The sequence below is a fragment of the Balaenoptera acutorostrata genome, chromosome X, assembly GCF_949987535.1.
Source record: "Balaenoptera acutorostrata chromosome X, mBalAcu1.1, whole genome shotgun sequence".
NCBI lineage: Eukaryota > Metazoa > Chordata > Mammalia > Artiodactyla > Balaenopteridae > Balaenoptera > Balaenoptera acutorostrata.
This window is the reverse complement of record NC_080085.1, coordinates 41552881-41573725: the sequence shown is the minus strand read 5'-3', so window position 1 is coordinate 41573725 and position 20845 is coordinate 41552881. Positions and strand designations below refer to the sequence as shown.

The window sequence follows — 20845 nt, the reverse complement described above, 5'->3', positions numbered from 1 at the left end:
TCCATAGAGTGATCCCTTAAAAATATAAATCAAATCATTTTACTTATCTGCTCAAAACCTGCTAATGGCTCCCCCTTTAAACTCTAAGTAAAAACAAAAGATCTTTTTTTTTTTAAAATCTTTTGGCCACGCCACGTGGCATCTGGGATCTTAGTTCTCTGACCAGGGATCGAACCAGTGCCCTCTGCATTGGAAGCGTGGAGTCTTAACCACTGGACCACCAGGGAAGTGCCAAAACAAAAGATCTTATAAGGGCCCTGGAAACCCTTCACCATGGGCTTGCAAACTATGGCCCACAGACCAAATGCAGCCAGATACCTGTTTTTATATGGCCCATGAGTTAAGAATGGGAGCTAAAAATGGTTTTTACGTTTTTTAAATGGTGGAAAACAATCAAAAGAAAAACAATATTTTATGACATATAAAATAAATTTAGAGTCCATAAATAAGCATATGAGCATGGCTATATTCCAGTAAAGCTTTTAAGTATCGTCTATGGTCGCCTTTGTGCTACAAAGGCAGAACTGAGTAGTCGTGACAGAGACCATATGGCCTCCAAAGCCTAAAATATTTACTATCTGGCCCTGTATAGAAAAAATTGCCAACCCCTGCCCTAACCAATCAGGTCCCTGTGTAATCTCTCCGATCTTCTCTTCCCACACACTCCATTCCATTCTCATTGGCCTCTTTCCTATCTCTCGGACAAGCCAAACACACTCCTATCTCTGGGCCTTTGCACTGGCTGATCCCTCTGCCTGGAACATTTTTACCCCAAATATCTGCATTGTCTTCTCTCACCTTCGAGTCTTTGCTCAGATGCCACAGCTACGGTGAGTCCTACTCTTACCACTCTATTTAAACTTGCAATGTATGCCTCCTGCCCCACAATCCCCATCTTCTTACCATACTCCACATTTTTCCTTTCCATAGCACTTACCACCTTCTAACGCGATATTTAGTATCTACTGCTTATCACTGATTTCTCCCAAACCAAAATGTAAGTTCCATGGTGCAAAGTTCTTTGTTGGTCCACTGATAAATCCGAAGTGCCTAGAACAGTGCCTGGCACACAATTAGGCACTCAAATATTTGTTGAATAAGTGAAATTCCTTATAATCAAAATTTTAAGAGACTTTTATGACCACCACAGCAGCATACATCTCCACTTCATTGATCCATGTATCAACACATGATAATTGAACCATGGCAGGTACCTCACAGAAGAAATTCTCCACCTGATATGGACCACAGTGAGGTAACAAGAAAATCAACACTATTTGCACCAAAGAGTTGCTGAAACCTGTCACCCAAGCCACTGCTGCCAGTTGTTGGCATAGCCAAGAGTGCATGATAACTGTGTAATGCAGAGGCTGGCAGATAGCTACATAACAATCAAAGGCCATTACTGAAAGAAGTACACATTCAGTGGATCCTAAACTAAGGAATATGAAAAGTTAAGCTATGCATCCTAGGTAGCTGATATTTCTCCAGTGGCTTTGGATGTTGACTAGCATTTGGGGGACAGGGGAAGTAGTATAGCAAAAGTCCAAAAAAGAGAGATTAGACAGAAAGAAATACATGGGGGTGTGGAGTCTGGCATCAAGGCATGACAAGATAATGATGGCTAAATTCCCAAGGAGGGTCATTATGTAGAAAACGGAGATGGCCAGAAAAAGAACCATTTCTAGGTTGGGCCATTCAGAGAAGCCCACCCGAACAAAGCCATCAGAGTGATGAAAAGTGTTACTGAATTTTCTCATTGCTTAACACTACTTGCTGGAAACACCACAGTCAGAATTTTGAAGCCTGATTATCCTTTGCTTAGAACTTATTGCTGGTTCATGAACCTACATGCAACAGAGGAACCGGATAGGGAATGCTGAAACAAGTAAAATCATTAATGTATTTCCTTTTATTACCTCAGCAAGAAAACTAAGAATTAGCAATTATATACCTGTATTTTAACAACCATATTTTAAGCCACGACTTTCATTTAGTAAACTCATAGTTTACTAAGTAGAGGTATTACTAAAGTAAAGGTAGTATAGATGCATTACAAAATATTTGTTATAAAAAGGTGTTGGATCTGTTAAGATTGAGAGAAACTCAGACTTCACTGGAGCTTCATTAAATCTCTAATTTACTCAGTAAAAAAAATTTTTTTAAGAGTCTTAATTTGGAAAGACCTTTACAAAATGCAGAATCTAAACTCTAAGTAATAAAAACAAAACCACTGCCCTGCAATAAAAAAACCCACTCCAGAATGTTTCTTCCATCCATCTGTTCATCCACTATCCATCTATCAATCTAATATTTGTTGTCCATCGGCCATGTCGGGGGTTTGGAGGATCTAAGGATGAAACAGTTTGAGCTTGCAGCCTACTAGGGAAGCTAAGACTCATAGATAAATAACTACAATAGAGGGCAGAATGTGGCAATATGGGGCGTTTTTTCTCTCACCACAGTCATGCTGCCAATTACTAACTGTTGTAAAAAAAATCATCCTTTAAAACAGCAAAAATGGGGGAAAATGCAGGTACCACAATAAGGAAAATAAGTAAATTAACAGACAGAAATTCATTGTGCTATTATAAAATGACTAAATGATAATTATGAAAAGATGGGAAATATTTTATTTTTTAGTGGGGAGAATGCATATTACAAACTAATCTATGATACAATTAAATACAGATATATTTATTCAATAAACACTAATTGAGCACTGACAAGGGGCAGGCACTCTTTTGTGCTAGGGGAAGAATGATACATAACCTTGGCCCGCAAGGGGCTCACATGTGGGGCGCAATCAGGAGAGAACTTAGAAAAGCATAAACAGGCAATTTGTTAAGGCAGTAGACCCCATGGGAATAGTTTTCCTTAAAAATGTTCCCCCTTATAATTGCTAAAGTGCTACAGTTCAAATAAATAAAATCAGCAGGAAAAAATTTTTTTTAAAAAGCAAGACAAAGTATCCGATTCTGTCAAATGTAAAAACGAGTTTAAAAACTAAAAGTGTTTTTGGGGTCCAGATTGTATTCTTTTTTTTTTTAACACTATTTTATTTATTTTATTTATTTATGGCTGTGTTGGGTCTTCGTTTCTGTGCGAGGGCTTTCTCTAGTTGTGGCAAGTGGGGGCCACTCTTCATCGCGGTGCACGGGGCCTCTCACTATCGCGGCCTCTCTTGTTGCAGAGCACAGGCTCCAGTCGCCCAGGCTCAGTAATTGTGGCTCACGGGCCCAGTTGCTCCGCGGCATGTGGGATCCTCCCAGACCAGGGCTCGAACCCGTGTCCCCTGCATTGGCAGGCAGATTCTCAACCACTGTGCCACCAGGGAAGCCCCAGATTGTATTCTTTAAATACCATTTCCCAGTAAAAGAACCAGGGTTACTTGGAGGAGTGGCTGATCCCAGGTCTAGAGCAAGAAATCTGCAAGATGAGCCAGATAGCAAGGAACCTCACGAAACACCTAGAGCCACTGTCCCTAAGCTATGACATCATATGGCCCCCTTTCTGTGAAGGTGAACATGCAAACCTAACTCCAACCAGACTGTATACTATGCAAGAGGTCTGGGAAGTGGAAGGCCAGCCCTTCCTCCCCTCTCACCAGGAAATCCACCTTATTACATTTGGAATAAAAGGTGAGATGACATTCTGGAAAACTAGATTATGAAGGGTCAACCTTTCTGCCTTTTCTGGCGGTGACTGGCCTCTCCCAGCCCCATCCTCCCCACCTCCAATGTTGCTTTTGGGTGCACCAGCTATGACTTCTACTTCAAGCAGCTGAATTTCTATGCCTCAGATGTCTCAGAAAACTCTACTTGCACTACCATATGCAACAAATATGCCTATGAGAATGACTTTCAAACCTATCAACCAGAATTTATCCATTCAGATGCATCTTTCCCTGTCAAATGAGTTGCACTTAGTCCAGCAACAGGGTCATCTGTCAAATCATCCTGGAACCCAAGTCATCCATCTACAACGGGTGAGCCACACAAGAACATGGGCCTGGTTGTTTAGAAGTTATGGCTTGTTTCCACCCAGGATCATCTAGCTTCAGAACTCACCTAATTCATCAGATCTGAGAGAGAAGGATGGAAATTAACCACCACTATGGCTATTGAAAAGAATAAGCTGAAGGGTCCAGAGGCAACATCCAAAAAAGGGGTTCCAGAAATGGTCTGTACAGTAGCAGAGCTCTAGGAGTCAGTGGGAAGCCTGTTGAGTAACCTTTCAATTAGCAGGATGCTCTCACTGGGAGGGTGAGTCTGGCCAATTTGGTGTTAGCCCACTCCACCACTTCTCATTGGGACTTACCTGAATACAAGCCCCTGTCTTCAACTTGCACAGGTTGCAGACTAAGGCCCACCGACTGGGCGGAATATGGGAGACCTTTGTGATTGGTTCCATCCTCTCAGGACAAGCAATGCTGACCTACAAATAAAACACCACCATAAGGCAGAAGGCACCAAGGCATTCCAGAAGTACCTTTCACAAACCATAAATGATGTTACAAGAAGCTCAGAACATCAAAACAATGAGGTGAGCCATGTCTCCTAAGGTTACTATGGAACTTAGAATAAATAAAACCCATCTCTAGTCACTGCTCAGGGCTTCAATCATTTCCAGTAATATAAATGATTCCTACATAGGATGAGAGGGCAGGAGTAGAGACTAGGCATGGTCACCTTAATGGATCAAAGATATCTACACTTTACTTAGGAACCAAAGAAAGCTACTAAGGAAAGGAATTAAGATTCACAAAATCTAGCACCTCTCGCGTGTTTGAGATGGTGCCACATGCCTTGTGTTTTTTTCATTTAATAATTTAATAATGAATGACAAAAAACAGCGGCAGTGACATAGTATCGTTGGAAAGTAGCAGCAATCTGTGTAATGAAGAGATTGCAGCACCTAAGTAGAAAAGATGAGGATAACATTTTAAAACCAGTCTTTAAAATCACGTTAACTATCACCAGCTTACTCTATTCTCTCAGTCAAAGTAGCTTTAAAGTGAAATTAGTCTTTGAGAGAGTGCTGAAAGAGATGCTTTTTAAAAACACAGAACTTTTTTCCGTGTGAAAATAAGGGGTCAAGCAACTTCTGGTAAAAAGTGTTTTCTTTTTCTTCTCTTTAAAAATACATACATGAGTTTCTAAGAGAGAAACGACTTTGAAAAGTGAAGGACTGTTGAGTAAGGACAGTTAAACTAGTACAAGTTCCACCCGCATTGAGAAACCAACAGGAGAAAGATCAGAGACATCTAGAACAGCCCCAAAAGTACTAGAAATCAGGTACTAGAAACCATAAGAAAATGTCAATAGGTGAGAAAGCTTCTTCTACTTTTAAAGAACTCTTCCTGAGTCATGTTCCAGACTTTTAATATTTTGAAAGAGCCTGCTTTATTAGCTGGGGAATTTCCTGCTAGAAATTAGTGACTCTCAGGCCAGAAACCTCAGAGTTCATTTCACATGTCTATTAGCTGGATGTTCTTAGTAAGAAAAAGAAACCACTACTCAAATTAAAAAAACAAACTGACTTCTATATCCATAAGAATACCATAGTATGTACCTAGAACTTTCAGTTTAACTTTGTGAGCTCGACTGCTAGACAGATTGGACGTTAACAAGAATAAAGCCAGGCAAGTTTTAAAGGAGAATGAATTTCTGATACAGTATCATCAGCTCCCCATAAACTGAATTCTGCAGTCTCTCTTGTTCTGCAGTTAAAGTGCTAACAAATTTGCTGGCTTGGATAGGGGTTGGGGAGAGAGAATGTGAATGAGATGTCCAAACAGATGTTTTTTTTAAAAAAGGGCAGGCATAGGGCTTCCCTGGTGGTGCAGTGGTTAAGAATCCGCCTGCCAATGCAGGAGACTCAGGTTCGAGCCCTGGTCCGGGAAGATCCCACATGCCGTGGAGCAACTAAGCCCGTGGGCCCCGACTATTGAGCCTGTGCTCTAGAGCCCACGAGCCACAACTACTGAAGCCCACGTGCCTAGAGCCCGTGCTCCACAACAAGAGAAGCCACCACAACGAGAAGCCTACGCATTGCAACGAAGAGTAGCCCCCCGCTCTCTGCAGCTAGAGAAAGCCCACGCGCAACAATAAAGACCCAACACAGCCAAAAATAAATAAAATAAATTAAAAATAAATAAATAAATAAATAAATAAAAATAAAAAGGGCAGCCATAAAAAGTTAGAAGTAATGTCTGGAAGCCCTCAGGAAATAACAGCAACTGAAGGACCAGATTAAATAGTGAGGGGTGGCATTCTGAATAAAGAAACTCTTAAAAAATGGAATACTACTCAGCAATAGAAAGGCATGAATGTTGACACACACTATAATATAGACTGCTAGCCAGACAGAAAAGAGTGCATACTGTATGATCCCATTTTTAGACAAAACGAAACTATACTGATAGAAATCAAAATGGTAGTTACTCTTGGGTAATAGGGACCCAGATAAGGACTGGAAAGTGGGTGTGAGGGATCCTTCTGGGATGCTCTATGTCTACTTCTGGCATGTCCGATGTCTTGGTCTGGGTTGTGGTGACAGATACATACACGTGTAAAAACTTATGAAACTCTACGCTTAAGATTTGGTATTTTTAAGGTAGGTTTTACCTTTAAAAAATCTGCTGCTCCTACCCTCTCCTCTCATCCAAATTTATCCAATACCACTGGTAGTACCACCTATAAATTAATTAGCATGGGCTCACATGCCCACTTGCAAAAGAAGGATGTGAGGGAGGTCAAGTGGAACCATTGTCACCTCAGAAGCGTGGGCAGGCATGAAGCATCTCCATGAAGCCTGAGTCAGTCTGAACGTTGTGGGAGAGCAAACGGCCTCACAGACCTGGATGAATTCTTACCTCTGGAATCCACAGGGCACAGCTGACGTGAGCCCATTTAGTCCCTGTCCTGGTGGTCTTCATGGCTCCACCTTTCTTTGGACATAACAGACATTGTGGATGAATGCCCAGGACACAGGAGCGACACAGCCAGCTGCCTTCTGGGACCTTGAGGATGCCGTAGCAGGCCTGGAGGCACGAGGAGGAGAGGGGGTGATGGTTAGTGTCTTCTCACGGGGTCAATGTCTGCTCCGGTACACAGTCACAGAGTACCCTCCACTTTTAGGAGAAAGAGGCAAATAAGGCCAAACGAGCTCATATCCAGTATTTAGTAATTTTAAAACACTCAAAAAAAAAAAAAGCAACTTCTAGCATCTGTTTTAAGGTCAGCATGTCTGTCTATGAGAATCAACTTTAAGGACGATAGAATAAGACTAGAAGGAAATACACGTAAAGGTTAGCCCAACTGTTACCTGAGTTTTGTGATTACATATTTTTTTCTTTTCTGCCTCCGTTTTCTAAAGCTTTCTCAATGATTATGTATTATAATTAGTCAGTCATGTACTCACTGAACAACTTCTACATGTCATGCACTGCTGTGATCAAGAAAAAAGTGTTAAGAAATAAGCAGAATGAAACTTCTGAGGAGCAAATGAGCTAATGTTAAAGAGCCTAACAGTGCTTGCTGCATGAAAAGCACTCTCAGGAAACTGTAGCAGTTACTTGCTTGAGTTGAAGAAAAAGGGACTTATGAATGGATCCTGAATTGAACAGAATATTAGACTAAATCACAATAGTCCATGATGAGTCCTTGAAGCTACTTCAAATTCCTTACAGAATGAAGTCGGACAAATAAATAAATGAATTACTATTGGAGGTGGGAGGAGGGAGATTAGTTTGGAAAATAGTTTAGATTTCCTTTTCACTATCTCTAATTTCGCCCATCCTTCCCCCCTTACTGCTCTACTCTCACCATTAGAGACTATAGCTGGGGGCCACCTGGCTCCCCATGTGGCCTAGCATACCTTCACTACTGACTGATCCACCACCGCAGCTTCAAAGTCTGTGCCTGCCCCAGAAAGTTCACCCACAGCTCAGATTCCAGTTCCAACAGTCACCATCATGTTACCCCCTCAACTGGCCCCCTTTGCAAACTCTCTCTATCCATATCACCACCATGCTTCGCAGCTTCCAGATCCAAATTCTTTGACTCTTATTATCGACTTTCCTTCATCTACTGTCCCTTGGGCTTGCTACTAATCCCCACGGAGTGGTCACTAGACTCTGACCTTCCTCTCCATCCCCACCACAACTGCTCCATCCAAGTCCTCATTCACGTCATGCCTGGATTGATTTATTTCTAAATTCTCTTCCTCTCCCTTCATACCTTCAATCCTTCTCCTATTTGGCTGTCATATTCTTCTTACTAAAACAAAGACTTCATACCATTGCACAGCAATAAACCCTCTAAAAACCCCTTCTGCTCCCACCCTCAACCCCATCTAAAACCAGGGGCCTACTTCTTGAGGCCTGTTTTGTAAGGCCAACAAGCTAAGAATGGTTTCCATATTTTTAAAGGGATGTTAAAAGAAAGAAGAATATGTAACAGGGACTATATGTGGTCCTCAAAGTCTAAAATATTTACTATCTGGCCCTTCAAAGAAAAAGCCTGCTGTTCTTCACCTCAATTCTCAGATCACCGTAGCCCCTGTGTCTGCTCCACTTCCTGACTCCCACCCTCCACTCAACGTCGTTTCCCTCTCCAGGTACTTAGTCGACATCATGTATTCTTCTCTACTTTAACTGTTATGTTTCATCTCCTCAGTGATACTGTAAGGTCACTGGGGGTAGGTCCTTTACCATCAATTTATCTGGAAGGTTCTCTACGCTGAGCTTGAGTAGGTGGTTTGGTAGAACAAATAAATTTCACTCAACAACTGAAGCTGGATTCCAACTAGGCTGCTGTCACAAAAGCAGGGCATCATTTTATAAGGTCCCTAACCTTCAAAGCTTTTTCTTTCTCTGAGATCCAGAAAGTCTGCAAGGAAATGAAAGCAAGCTTTCTCCCTAAAACAGAGCCTCTTTCAGACCAGCAGAAGAAAAACCAGAAGCTGGTTCTAGGAATACCCTTTATCACCTGGCCATTTTATTGGGTAGAAAATCATTTACTGAGCTCTTGTGTAGACTTATTCCTGGTCATAAGATCATAGAAGCTTGTATTTCATTGTAGTGGCTCTCAACTTTTTCTAGACCACAAAATGACGAAGGTTGGACTGTATTTTTTTAAAAAACTGCACACATGCACGAACATATGTTTTACATATAATTTCAAGGGGTTAATAAATTTAGTGCTAAACATTATATATATGACAGCTATAAAAACTATGAGCATGTACCTTCAGGCAAATGAATTTAGGCCTCAGTTTGAGTGTTCAATACCTGGGCTAAGAAGCAGAAAATGGAATACATTAAGGGCCTTGGAATGGTCCCAATTTTCACACTTTTTAATGAAAAAAATTTAAATTAATTGTTAAAATCCAACATCTACTGATGTAAAATAAACCTCTCTTCTAAAGTACTGACCATAAGTGTATTATAGTCACAGAGGAACAAACAGTTGATATAATATGGTGGCAGTAAAGAAGAAAAATTATATTTAATGAACTTAATTGTCAACATGTCCCCAATTCTGTTGAGTAAACCAAATCTTCCAAATCATTTAAGTCACTTTTCAGTCAACAGAGGGAGCTCTAACCTAAGTATCTCTTTAGAATTCAAGTGAACCTACTCACTTCGGAAGAATTCTCTTTTATGTGAAACTTTATGTGGCATCAACATCCAGCTTTAATACATACCAGCTTATATTCTGCAAGGCCTGGTCAGGTGTTATTGTCATTTCTTTCTACGTGAGGAAAGGGCACCATTTATAGTCATTACTGGATATGTTTTCAAAGCAAAATACCTTTAAGGAGAATTATTATGCTACATTTCATTTTGTTAGTTAAAGAACCTGGAAGTAATTCATTAATATTTTGTCCCAACTGTGAAGGACAAATACAGAAAATATATACAGATGACCTCAGTACTATTACCTTCAATTCTACTAAAGATCCACAATCATTTATCTGAAAACTAGGGTAAGAAACATCAGGAAATTCAGAATTGTGCATATCTTAGAAAAGTGGTACAGTATAGACATGGCATATTACCTAACCCCCTAATGGGACCAGGGCAGTGCCATATAATCAAATACATTAATATTTCTCTAACAAAATATATGAGTATTTTCACAAAATGAAATAGAGACTACAAATAGCCTCATATGGGGTGAGTTCTGCTACTGCCCTCAAATCAGTTTTGGTGCCAAACTTAAGTAAAAACTTGTAGTTTTCAGAGCTTTAAAATTTTGGAAATGCATAGAAGGGACTGTGGACCTGTACTGTCAGATATTTAAGTTCGTACTTAAGTAGTAAAGATTTTCTCTCTCACTAAAGGTGAGACATAAATGCCAATAACTGGTAGAGTGAAGATAAATTTTCAAAATTCACTCTAAAAGGATACAAGTAAAAGGAAGAAAGAGACCCAATTGATCACAGAATATTCTGAGTACCTTTTTAATACAGAGGGTTAGGTTAGGTGGCCCATGGAACTAAAATAAAGTCTTAAGTCCTGGTTTCTCTCTATCTCCTGTGTTATCTAATCATTTTAATAATTTTGTAGTCAGGATGATCCTTCTAAATTACAAATCATATCCTTCAGGGTTGACAGGACAAAACCGAAGTTCCTTAGTTTGTCAGAGAAGGCCCTTCACATGTGTCTCTTGTATCCCTCTCTACCCTCACTCTCCATGCATTCCCTACTCGACCCCACCACTCTCCACAGTTCTGAACAGCTCAGAGTTGCCTCTAACATACTTTGCCTACTCTCACTACCCCACCTGAACATGTTCTCCTCTCTGCCTGAACACACGCTGCTGTTTTTTTCTGGCATTTCCCTTTGGCCATTAAGATTCAGCTTGGATGCCACCTTCTGGATGTTATCCCCGACCCCCATCCCTCCCATGCACTTCCACAGCAGCATGGACTTCAATCTACAAAAACACTTGGCATGCTATGCTAAATGGGCAGTTTCCTTGTAGACCCTACACCAGATTCTGATCTCCCTGGGGGCAAAGACCATGTCTGCCTCTTCATCACTGTATCTTCAGCATGCAGCACAGTCCTGGCACATGGATGGTGTTGCATACCTATTTGCTAGATAAATTAATGAAATGAATGAAACACACAACAGGTTCAGAAGAGTGAAAAATCACTTAGGGTAAGGGAGTTCAAGAAAGGATTCAAACTAGGTCTTGAAAGGTATGTAAAGTTTTGTTAGCCGGAGGTGGGAGAAGGCATTTTAAATTGGTGTGGTTGAAACATGGAGACAGGACAGCATCAGGAATATTCATCACTGCCCCACTGAGTCACCTTATTTTGCTAGAGCATAGGGCTTGTGGGGGAAAAAAGGGAAAGAGCTGAAAAGAATGTGGATATCACCATCATCATTACTATTAATTAAAAAAAGTAGTGTGGTAGAGAAAGAATGACAACTAGCTGTAAGAGGTTGGGTAAAGTCACTTCACCTCTCCTGGTATTATCTGTAAAATTAAGGAGTGGGACGGTTTTTTACAATCCTAAAATTCTATGATGTTTAAAAGTGGAGTAGACCTAGTTTCCTGGGAGTGGTATATTTGGGAGACAGAGGAGAGCTCTGGGTGCCAGGATGAGGAGTCCCGACTTCCAGCTGTAGGAAGTGTAAACTCCCCAAGGTTACTGACCATGGGTGTAACCTGATGATATAACAGGGACTCCAAGGCAGAGGAGAGACTCCCAGGCAGGCAGCAAGGAGACTCCCCAGGGGACTGTAAAAGTATCGAACAAGGCAATCTCAATGGCATGGGCATGAAGATACACAATAAAGACCTGGGTTTAATCCCCTGGAGTGAAGTTAATAAGTCACCTTGGGGATCATAAGGAGTATTATTTCTAAAGGAATTACTGGAGAACAGCCAGGCCAAATCTTTATTTTCACCCTTAAATGCAAGCTGCTACCCAGATATGGGTGCTGGAGATGATCACTGAACTTCAGAAAGGCTGACCGTGGGGAGGTGGCGGTCTCCACTCTCACTAACCTGATGCACACAGATGTTACACTTATCACAGAACACCATATCATTCCCTTCTTCACTGTCTGGAGACCGGCACACATCACAGATCACATCTTCATCATACTCTATGCCTAGCCCTTCCTCTGTCTCAATAGCATGGTTCATATTTTCATGGCAATGGCGTTCCAGGACTTCTACTGTCTTTTCCATAAGATTCTCATCAACTGGCCCACAACCTGCACAGAAATACAAACAATCAATCAACCCATCAGTCAGCTGTCATTCCCAAATCACCTACTGTGAGCCCGGTGCAGGGGTGGGGAGATTCTAAAGGATAAAACCATCTCTTCCCTGATCTAAAACTACCAGATTTTAAAGAATCTTTTACTAGAGCTATTCTAAAATTTACCTATCATCACATATTAGTGTTTGACACATGAAAGGAGAAATACATTTCACCATATTCTTTGTAAGTTATATATACTGACCCTTTCAATTTTCTGTCCAAATCCTAGCCAGTCTCCTCCTAGATCTCTTTTCTCTCTCTCTCTCTCTCTTTTTTTGTGGCTGTGCCATGCGGCTTGTAGGATCTCAGTTCCCTGACCAGGGATTGAACCTGGAAAGCCCGGAATCCTAACCACTAGGCAACCAGGGAACGCCCCTGAATCTGTTTTCTCTTATTCCCACTGAGGGAGGACTTTCATTGGACTCTGTAATATTGAACACTTTATAGTATAATAAAATAATTAGAATCATATAACTATTTGGATATAAATAACAATTCATTCTTAGCAAATTAGTTCCAGTGAGCACATCTAATGGTTACAACAAGGAAATTTTCATACAAAAAGGTATTAAGCCATAAAGGAAAATTCTAGGTACTGTATATGTGATTATACATATGAAATATTTGTTATTTGTTTTTCAAACCTGACTTTTAGAAAATCCAATAATATTTTCTAATGACAAACTATAATATAAAATAAACATTAGCATTCATAAAGGTCTAACTGCAAATTCTGAAATTACCTTTTTTGCCTCTTGATTCCTTTTCCTTCTATACTTTTAATTTTTCTTAGCTTTCTATACATAATAACTCAACTAAAAGATTCATATGATGGCTATTGGTAACAACTAAACATTTTTCTTCTTAGGGGGACTGATGATTTTGTGAGAGCACACATATATTTATTCTAACAGCTTATAAACTCAGGACTACTTCTCAAAGTGATCCAAAACAAATTTATCCAAATACACCACTTCATCTGCAATATAAGATCCTAAGGAACTTTGGAATTCCGCATAAACTACCTTTTCAATGTTGTAGCTACTTATGAAACCAAAAACTACTCAGGTAGTATGTTTAATTTTTCCAGCCAAGACAAATTACACTTTTTTTTTTCCTGGAGTGAAGGAGTATAGTGTCTGGTTATAAGAGCACTTGGATTCAAATTCCAATTTGACCTCACATTGGTTATATAAGCTTTGACAAGTTATTTACCCTCTTTAGGGCTTAGCTTCCTTATCTATAAAAATAAGGATAATAATACCAAACTCATTGATTTCTTGTGAGGCAGAGATGAGATCATGTTCATACATTGCTTAGTATAGTGACTGGTATGCAGTAAGCACTCAACTTTTAGAATTCCTTAATCTGAATAAAAAACATGCTTAAGTTAACATTGTTTTTGAAAGTTTATTTTAAGCTCTTAGAACCTTACTACAATATCATTCACTCAAAAGGAATGCTGGAGATAAGGCAATCCTCTTTTTAAAACTCATCCAAGCCTAAATGCAATGTGGTATCCTGGACGGGATCCTGGAACAGAAAAAGGTCATTAGTGGAAAAACTGGTGAAATTCCAATAAAGTCTGGAACTTAGCTAATAGCACTGTACCTGTGCTGGTTTCTTAGCTTTGACAAATGTATCATGGTAAAGTGAGATGTTAACATGAGGTGAAACAAACTGCGTGAGGCGTATATGGTAACAGTATTAAAAATGCAACTTTTCTTGAAAGCTAAAACTATTTCAAAAAATTTTTTGAAAGCTTATTTAAAAAAAACTCATCCAAAGGGAATTAACTGCAAAATACCAAAGGGACTTGGTTATAAGGCAGTGTCATGTTGAAGGCAGCACTGTAGTCACTATAGTGTATATGGATGCTGTATGGTTCATAAACGCAACTGTACATTGAGCCATCGATCCACTTGATTATGCCCTCATACTCTCATTTTCCCTTTCTGTCAGTCTTTTATTCCCTTCTCTTTGTGGTTCCCACCCTAAATTTTTTGACCCCTCTCTTTCCTCTTAGAAGACAGAACAAGAGAAGACATAAAACAAAATGTTTTAAAAAGCAAGGAGTTAGTATTGGTTACTGGCAGAATTACTATCACCATCATGCCAAACTGGATTTAGTATAATTTTAATTTTGTATTCACATGCATTCAGATACCAACCTCAAAAGAAAGAAAGAAAGAAAAAAAAGGGAAGAAAAGGAAAACCACTGATCCTTGTTGTACTAACAATGAACAAATGTGATTCAAACAAAAACAAAATCAAATGTATCCTTTACCATGTCTCATACAGAGAGTTAAAAACCACCCAGTTTCACAGGACCACTTGGACCTAAACAGTGTTTAGGCTGAAGACAGGTCAAAAGGAACTGTGTGTAAGTATAAGGTGAGTTTCCTTTCAGCCTAGGATTTCCGAGCATTGCCGGTATGGTACCGTACGGCACACGTTTACTTTAAAATTACTACTATGTTTACTACGAGGTTTTTTATTTGCTTGTTTTTGCTTCATTTTATTCTATTTTTTGAGAATAGCATGACAACTCTAGAACTCACTGGAGGTAGCTAAGAACTGCTTTGGGGATGTTTTGCCCTAGGCCTGCCATTCTTCTTCCAGGCAGCAAAATACAAGTCCTGCATTAAGGCATCCTGGTCACATCAACCTGTCAGTTGCAGTGCTGCTGCCTAATGCTGAAGTTGCAGTTTCTCTCCATCAGGTGGAGGTGTCAAGGTGCCACTACCCTTGGCCCTGCTCACTGATCATGGTACTTTTCAGGGCCGAATGAGGAACCAGTCTCAGAATCCTTCTCAACCAGAAGTCCAATCAGCCATGACCAATCTCACACTCAGAACTGGGAAACGGCCTCGTGAAACCTACATGCCGTCCCTGATCTGTGATATTCACCATGAACAAGGAAAGACAAGGTCAGATTTAAATGTTACTGCTCTACTTCAATATATTTATGCATTTCAGGAAATGCCTCATTAAGATTAAGATTAAAGAGAAAAATAAATGAAGAGCCCAGAAAAGAAAGGAAGCCACAAAATGAAAGCAACTTAAAATGGTCCTGACAACTTTTTAAAAAAATCACAAATCAAGTCAAGGAACAAGTTACTTGTGAGGAAACAACTTACCCATTTCTGCGAGGTTTTCATTGAGTTCCTGGAGCCAGAAGATGTCCATGTCATCTAGGTCATAGCGGCACACAGATGCCGCCAGCTCCATGATGTTGATGTAGCCAGGCTCTGCGGTCTCTGGGCTGGAGCAGTGGATGTACTTCCGGGGTCGGATAAATAGGACCTCCTTTACCTTGTCAGCTACAATCCTAGAAAAGCAAAAGAAAGGCACTGATAACAATCAACAAATGACAGATTCCAGGCACTGACTGGATGGGCCCAACAGCACTCAGGCCATACAGTGGAACTGAATGTTCTCCCTTCCCACCCTGGGGAAATCCCCTGCTTTGCCAACTGAGAGGCATGACAGATCCCTTTCTAGAAAGCAAATGGTTCTACAAATCCAGCTTTGTTATTTTCTGTGAATACTCTGACTGCTAATAAAATGTTTCATTTACTCTTTTGGCTCCTAGGCCCCTACTACCATTCCTTCTAATAAAATGTTGCATTGTGCGTTCTTGGTGCCATGGCCACCACATTTATTTAGAAGGGGAACCAGCAGGAGGGGTTATACCTGTACAAAGGCACAGCCAGATTACATACCAAAGATATATTCTAGCTAAACTCATGATTTTCTGCCATGGAGGCCATACTGGATGGTGGTAAAGAGCATAGGCTATAGACTCACACAAACCTGTTTTTTACTGCCACTCACTCGCATGGTGATCTTGGGCAATTACTTAATTTCTACAAAGTTCAGTTTTCTTAGCTAAAAAGTAAGGACGATAATCATAAATTATGATATAATAGTATCAAACTTATAGGGTTATGACGAGTATATGAAATAAAATACATAAAGTGCTTAGTAAAGTGTATAGTAAAAAACAGATGATCAATAATGCCAGTGTTATTTTTATATCTCTTATTATTTTTACTATTTATGTAGATGAGTTAAAGCCAAGAGGCCATGGATTTATACAAACTTAAGGCATTTCCCAACCATAAATGATAGTGACTATAAGTCTGAGTCAGGATAACACGATGGGATGAAAGATTCCCGTTCTTCCACCAAATTATCTACCAGGCCTGAGCAAACCCATTATTTCCCCAAACCCCTCCTGACACTTAAGAGCCCAAGGCAAGGAAACCAAGCAAGGGAAGAAACAGAAATTTCTCATACCAATGACTCGTTCTACAGTGAATGTTCTAGATACTACATGAAGCATCAGAAAATGTAACCAAGAAGAAATCTGAATTATTAGTCCCTGGAAATTTTAAAGAACAGGGTAGGCCATCTAAAAAAGAGAGAAAGGGGGTAATCAAAGAATACCTAGAAACAAATGACAATGAAAACACGACAACCCAAAACCTATGGGATGCAGCAAAAGCAGTTCTAAGATGGAAGTTTACAGCAATACAATCCTACCTCAAGAAACAAGAAACATCTCAAATAAACAACCTAACCTTACACCTAAAGCAATTAGAGAAAGAAGAACAAAAGACCCCCAAAGTTAGCAGAAGGAAAGACATCATAAAGATCAGATCAGAAATAAATGAAAAAGAAATGAAGGAAACAATAGCTAAGATCAATAAAACTAAAAGCTGGTTCTTTGAGAAGATAAACAAAACTGATAAACCATTAGCCAGACTCATCAAGAAAAAAGGGAGAGGACTCAAATCAGTAGAATTAGAAATGAAAAAGGAGAAGTAGCAACTGACACTGCAGAAATACAAAGGATCATGAGAGATTACTACAAGCAAGTATACGCCAATAAAATGGACAACCTGGAAGAAATGGACACATTCTTAGAAAAGCACAACCTTCTGAGACTGAACCAGGAAGAAAGAGAAAATATGAACAGACCAACCACAAGCACTGAAATTGAAACTGTGATTAACAATCTTCCAACAAACAAAAGCCCAGGACGAGATGGCGTCACAGGCAAATTCTGTCAAACATTTAGAGAAGAGCTAACACCTATCCTTCTCAAACTCTTCCAAAATATAGCAGAGGCAGGAACACTCCCAAACTCATTACACGAGGCCACCATCACCCTGATACCAAAACCAGACAAAGATGTCACAAAGAAAGAAAACTAAAGGCCAATATCACTAATGAACAGAGATGCAAAAATCCTCAACAAAATACTAGCAAACAGAATCCAACAGCACATTAAAAGGATCATATACCATGATCAAGTGGGGTTTATCCCAGGAATGCAAGGATTCTTCAATATACGCAAATCAATCAATGTGATATACCATATTAACAAATCGAAGGATAAAAACCATATGATCATCTCAACAGATGCAGAAAAAGCTTTTGACAAAATTCAACACCCATTTATGATAAAATCCCTCCAAAAAGTAGGCATAGAGGGAACTTACCTCAACATAATAAAGGCCATATATGACAAACCCACAGCCAACATCGTTCTCAATGGTGAAAACCTGAAACCATTTCCACTAAGATCAGGAACAAGACAAGGTGCCCACTCTCACCACTATTATTCAACATAGTTTTGGAAGTCCTAGCCACGGCAATCAGAGAAGAAAAAGAAATAAAAGGAATACAAATTAGAAAAGAAGAAGTAAAACTGTCACTGTTTGCAGATGACATGATACTATACATAGAGAATCCTAAAGACTCTACCAGAAAACTACTAGAGCTAATCAATGAATGTGATAAAGTTGCAGGATACAAAATTAATGCACAGAAATCTCTCGCATTCCTATACACTAATGATGAAAAATCTGAGAAAGAAATTAAGGAAACACTCCCATTTACCACTGCAACAAAAAGAATAAAATACCTAGGAATAAACCTACCCAGGGAGACAAAAGACCTGTATGCAGAAAACTATAAGATGCGGATGAAAGAAATTAAAGATGATACAAACAGATGGAGAGATATACCATGTTCTTGGATTGGAAGAATCAACATTGTGAAAATGACTATACTACCCAAAGCAATCTACAGATTCAATGCAATCCCTATCAAACTACCACTGGCATTTCTCACAGAACTAGAACAAAATATTTCACAATTTGTATGGAAATACAAAAGACCCCGAACAGCCAAAGCAATCCTGAGAAAGAAAAACGGAGCTGGAGGAATCAGGCTTCCAGACTTCAGACTATACTACAAAGCTACAGTAATCAAGACAGTATGGCACTGGCACAAAAACAGAAATATAGGTCAATGGAACAGGACAGAAAGCCCAGAGATAAACCCATGCACATATGGTCACCTTATCTTTGACAAAGGAGGCAAGAATATACAGTGGAGAAAAGACAACCTCTTCAATACATGGTGCTGGGAAATCTGGACAGCTACATGTAAAAGAATGAAATTAGAACACTCCCTAACACCATACACAAAAATAAACTCAAAATGGATTAAAGACCTAAATGTAAGGCCAGACACTATCAAACTCTTAGAGGAAAACATAGGCAGAACACTCTATGACACAAATCACAGCAAGATCCTTTTTGACCCAGCTCCTAGAGAAATGGAAATAAAAGCAAAAATAAACAAATGGGACCTAATGAAACTTCAAAGCTTCTGCACAGCAAAGGAAACCATAAACAAGACCAAAAGACAACCCTCAGAATGGGAGAAAATATTTGCAAATGAAGCAACTGACAAAGGATTAATCTCCAAAATATACAAGGAGCTCATGCAGCTCAATATCAAAAAAAACAAACAAGCCAATCCAAAAATGGGCAGAAGACCTAAACAGTCATTTCTCCAAAGAAGATATACAGATTGCCAACAAACACATGAAAGGATGCTCAACATCACTAATCATTAGAGAAATGCAATATCAAAACTCCAGTGAGGTATCACCTCACACCAGTCAGAATGGCCATCATCAAAAAATCTACAAACAATAAATGCTGGAGAGGGTGTGGAGAAAAGGGAACCCTCTTGCACTGTTGGTGGGAATGTAAATGGATACAGCCATTATGGAGAACAGTATGGAGGTTCCTTAAAAAACTAAAAATAGAACTACCATACGACCCAGCAATCCCACTACTGGGCATATACCCTGAGAAAACCATAATTCAAAAAGAGTCATGTACCAAAATGTTCATTGCAGCACTATTTACAATAGCCAGGACATGGAAGCAACCTAAGTGTCCATCGAGAGATGAATGGGAAAAGATGTGGCACATATATACAATGGACTATTACTCAGCCATAAAAAGAAACGAAATTGAGTTACTCATAGTGAGGTGGATGGACCTAGAGTCTGTCATACAGAGTGAAGTAAGTCAGAAAGAGAAAAACAAATACGGTATGCTAACACATATATATGGAATCTAAAAAAAAAAAAAAAGTTCTGAAGAACCTAGGGGCAGGACCGGAATAAAGACGCAGACGTAGAGAATGGACTTGAGGACATGGGGAGGGGGAAGGGTAAGCTGGGATGAAGTGAGAGAGTGGCATGGACTTATGTATACTACCAAATGTAAAACAGATAGCTAGTGGGAAGCAGCTGTATAGCACAGGGAGATCAGCTCGGTGCTTTGTGACCACCTAGAGGGGTGGGATAGAGAGGGTGCGAGGGAGATTCAAGAGGGAGGAGATATGGGGATATATGTATTTGTATAGCTGATTCACTCTGTTATAAAGCAGAAACTAACAGACCACTGTAAAGCAATTATACTCCAATGAAGATGTTAAAAAATTATAATAAAAAAGAGAGAAAGGGACTTCCCTGGTGGCGCAGTGGTTAAGAATCCACCTGCCAATGCAGGGGACACGGGTTCGAGCCCTGGTCCGGGAAGATCCCACATGCCGTGAAGCAACTAAGCCCATGCGCCACATCTACTGTGCCTGCCTCTAGAGCCTGTGAGCCACAACTACTGAGCCCGTGTGCCACAGCTACTGAAGCCCGTGCGCCTAGAGCCTGTGGTCCGCAACAAAGTGAAGCCACCACGATGAGAAGCCTGCGCACCGCAATGAAGAGTCGCTCCGGCTCTCTGCAACTAGAGAAAGCCCACGTGCAGCAATGAAGACCCAACGCAGCCAAAAATAAATAAAGAAATTAATTAATTAAAAATAAAAAAGAGAGAAAGAAATAGATATATGTGTCATCATAAAATAATGAAAATTGTTTCTCTGGAAGTCTTCTGGAGCTTCTAGGGTTACTATGTATGTACAAGGATTCATAAACATAAATGTATTCATAAGAATACATATAAATATATAGAGAGGCATAGTCTACCCTATAATTTTAGATTGAATATTTCCTCCTAAGCATTCTTCCAAATGCTTATGATTCCAAATAATGCATGTGGAATAAAGTTAATAACTACACACATTTGCATATTTTAATTTTTCTACCATATGGAGTTTTAAAAAGCCAACAACAACAAAGTATTTGAGGAAAAAAGTGGAACTCTAAATATTAATTGAAGCTAAA

At 39.7% G+C, this 20845-nt stretch overlaps 1 protein-coding gene across 11 annotated transcripts in view; it reads right to left on the bottom strand.

Annotated features, from left to right (window-relative positions):
• The window catches only part of JADE3 (jade family PHD finger 3), a 181114-nt gene that overhangs the window by 16694 nt on the left and 143575 nt on the right, over nucleotides 1-20845 (bottom strand). For all 11 annotated transcript variants that reach the window (XM_057538126.1, XM_057538119.1, XM_057538121.1 and 8 more), the window contains 4 exons: nucleotides 15432-15622; nucleotides 12030-12241; nucleotides 6878-7045; nucleotides 4321-4437 (listed from right to left, as the gene is read on the bottom strand). In XM_057538126.1, coding sequence (XP_057394109.1) covers nucleotides 4321-4437; nucleotides 6878-7045; nucleotides 12030-12241; nucleotides 15432-15622 — 688 coding nt within the window. The remainder of the gene's footprint in view (nucleotides 1-4320; nucleotides 4438-6877; nucleotides 7046-12029; nucleotides 12242-15431; nucleotides 15623-20845) is intronic.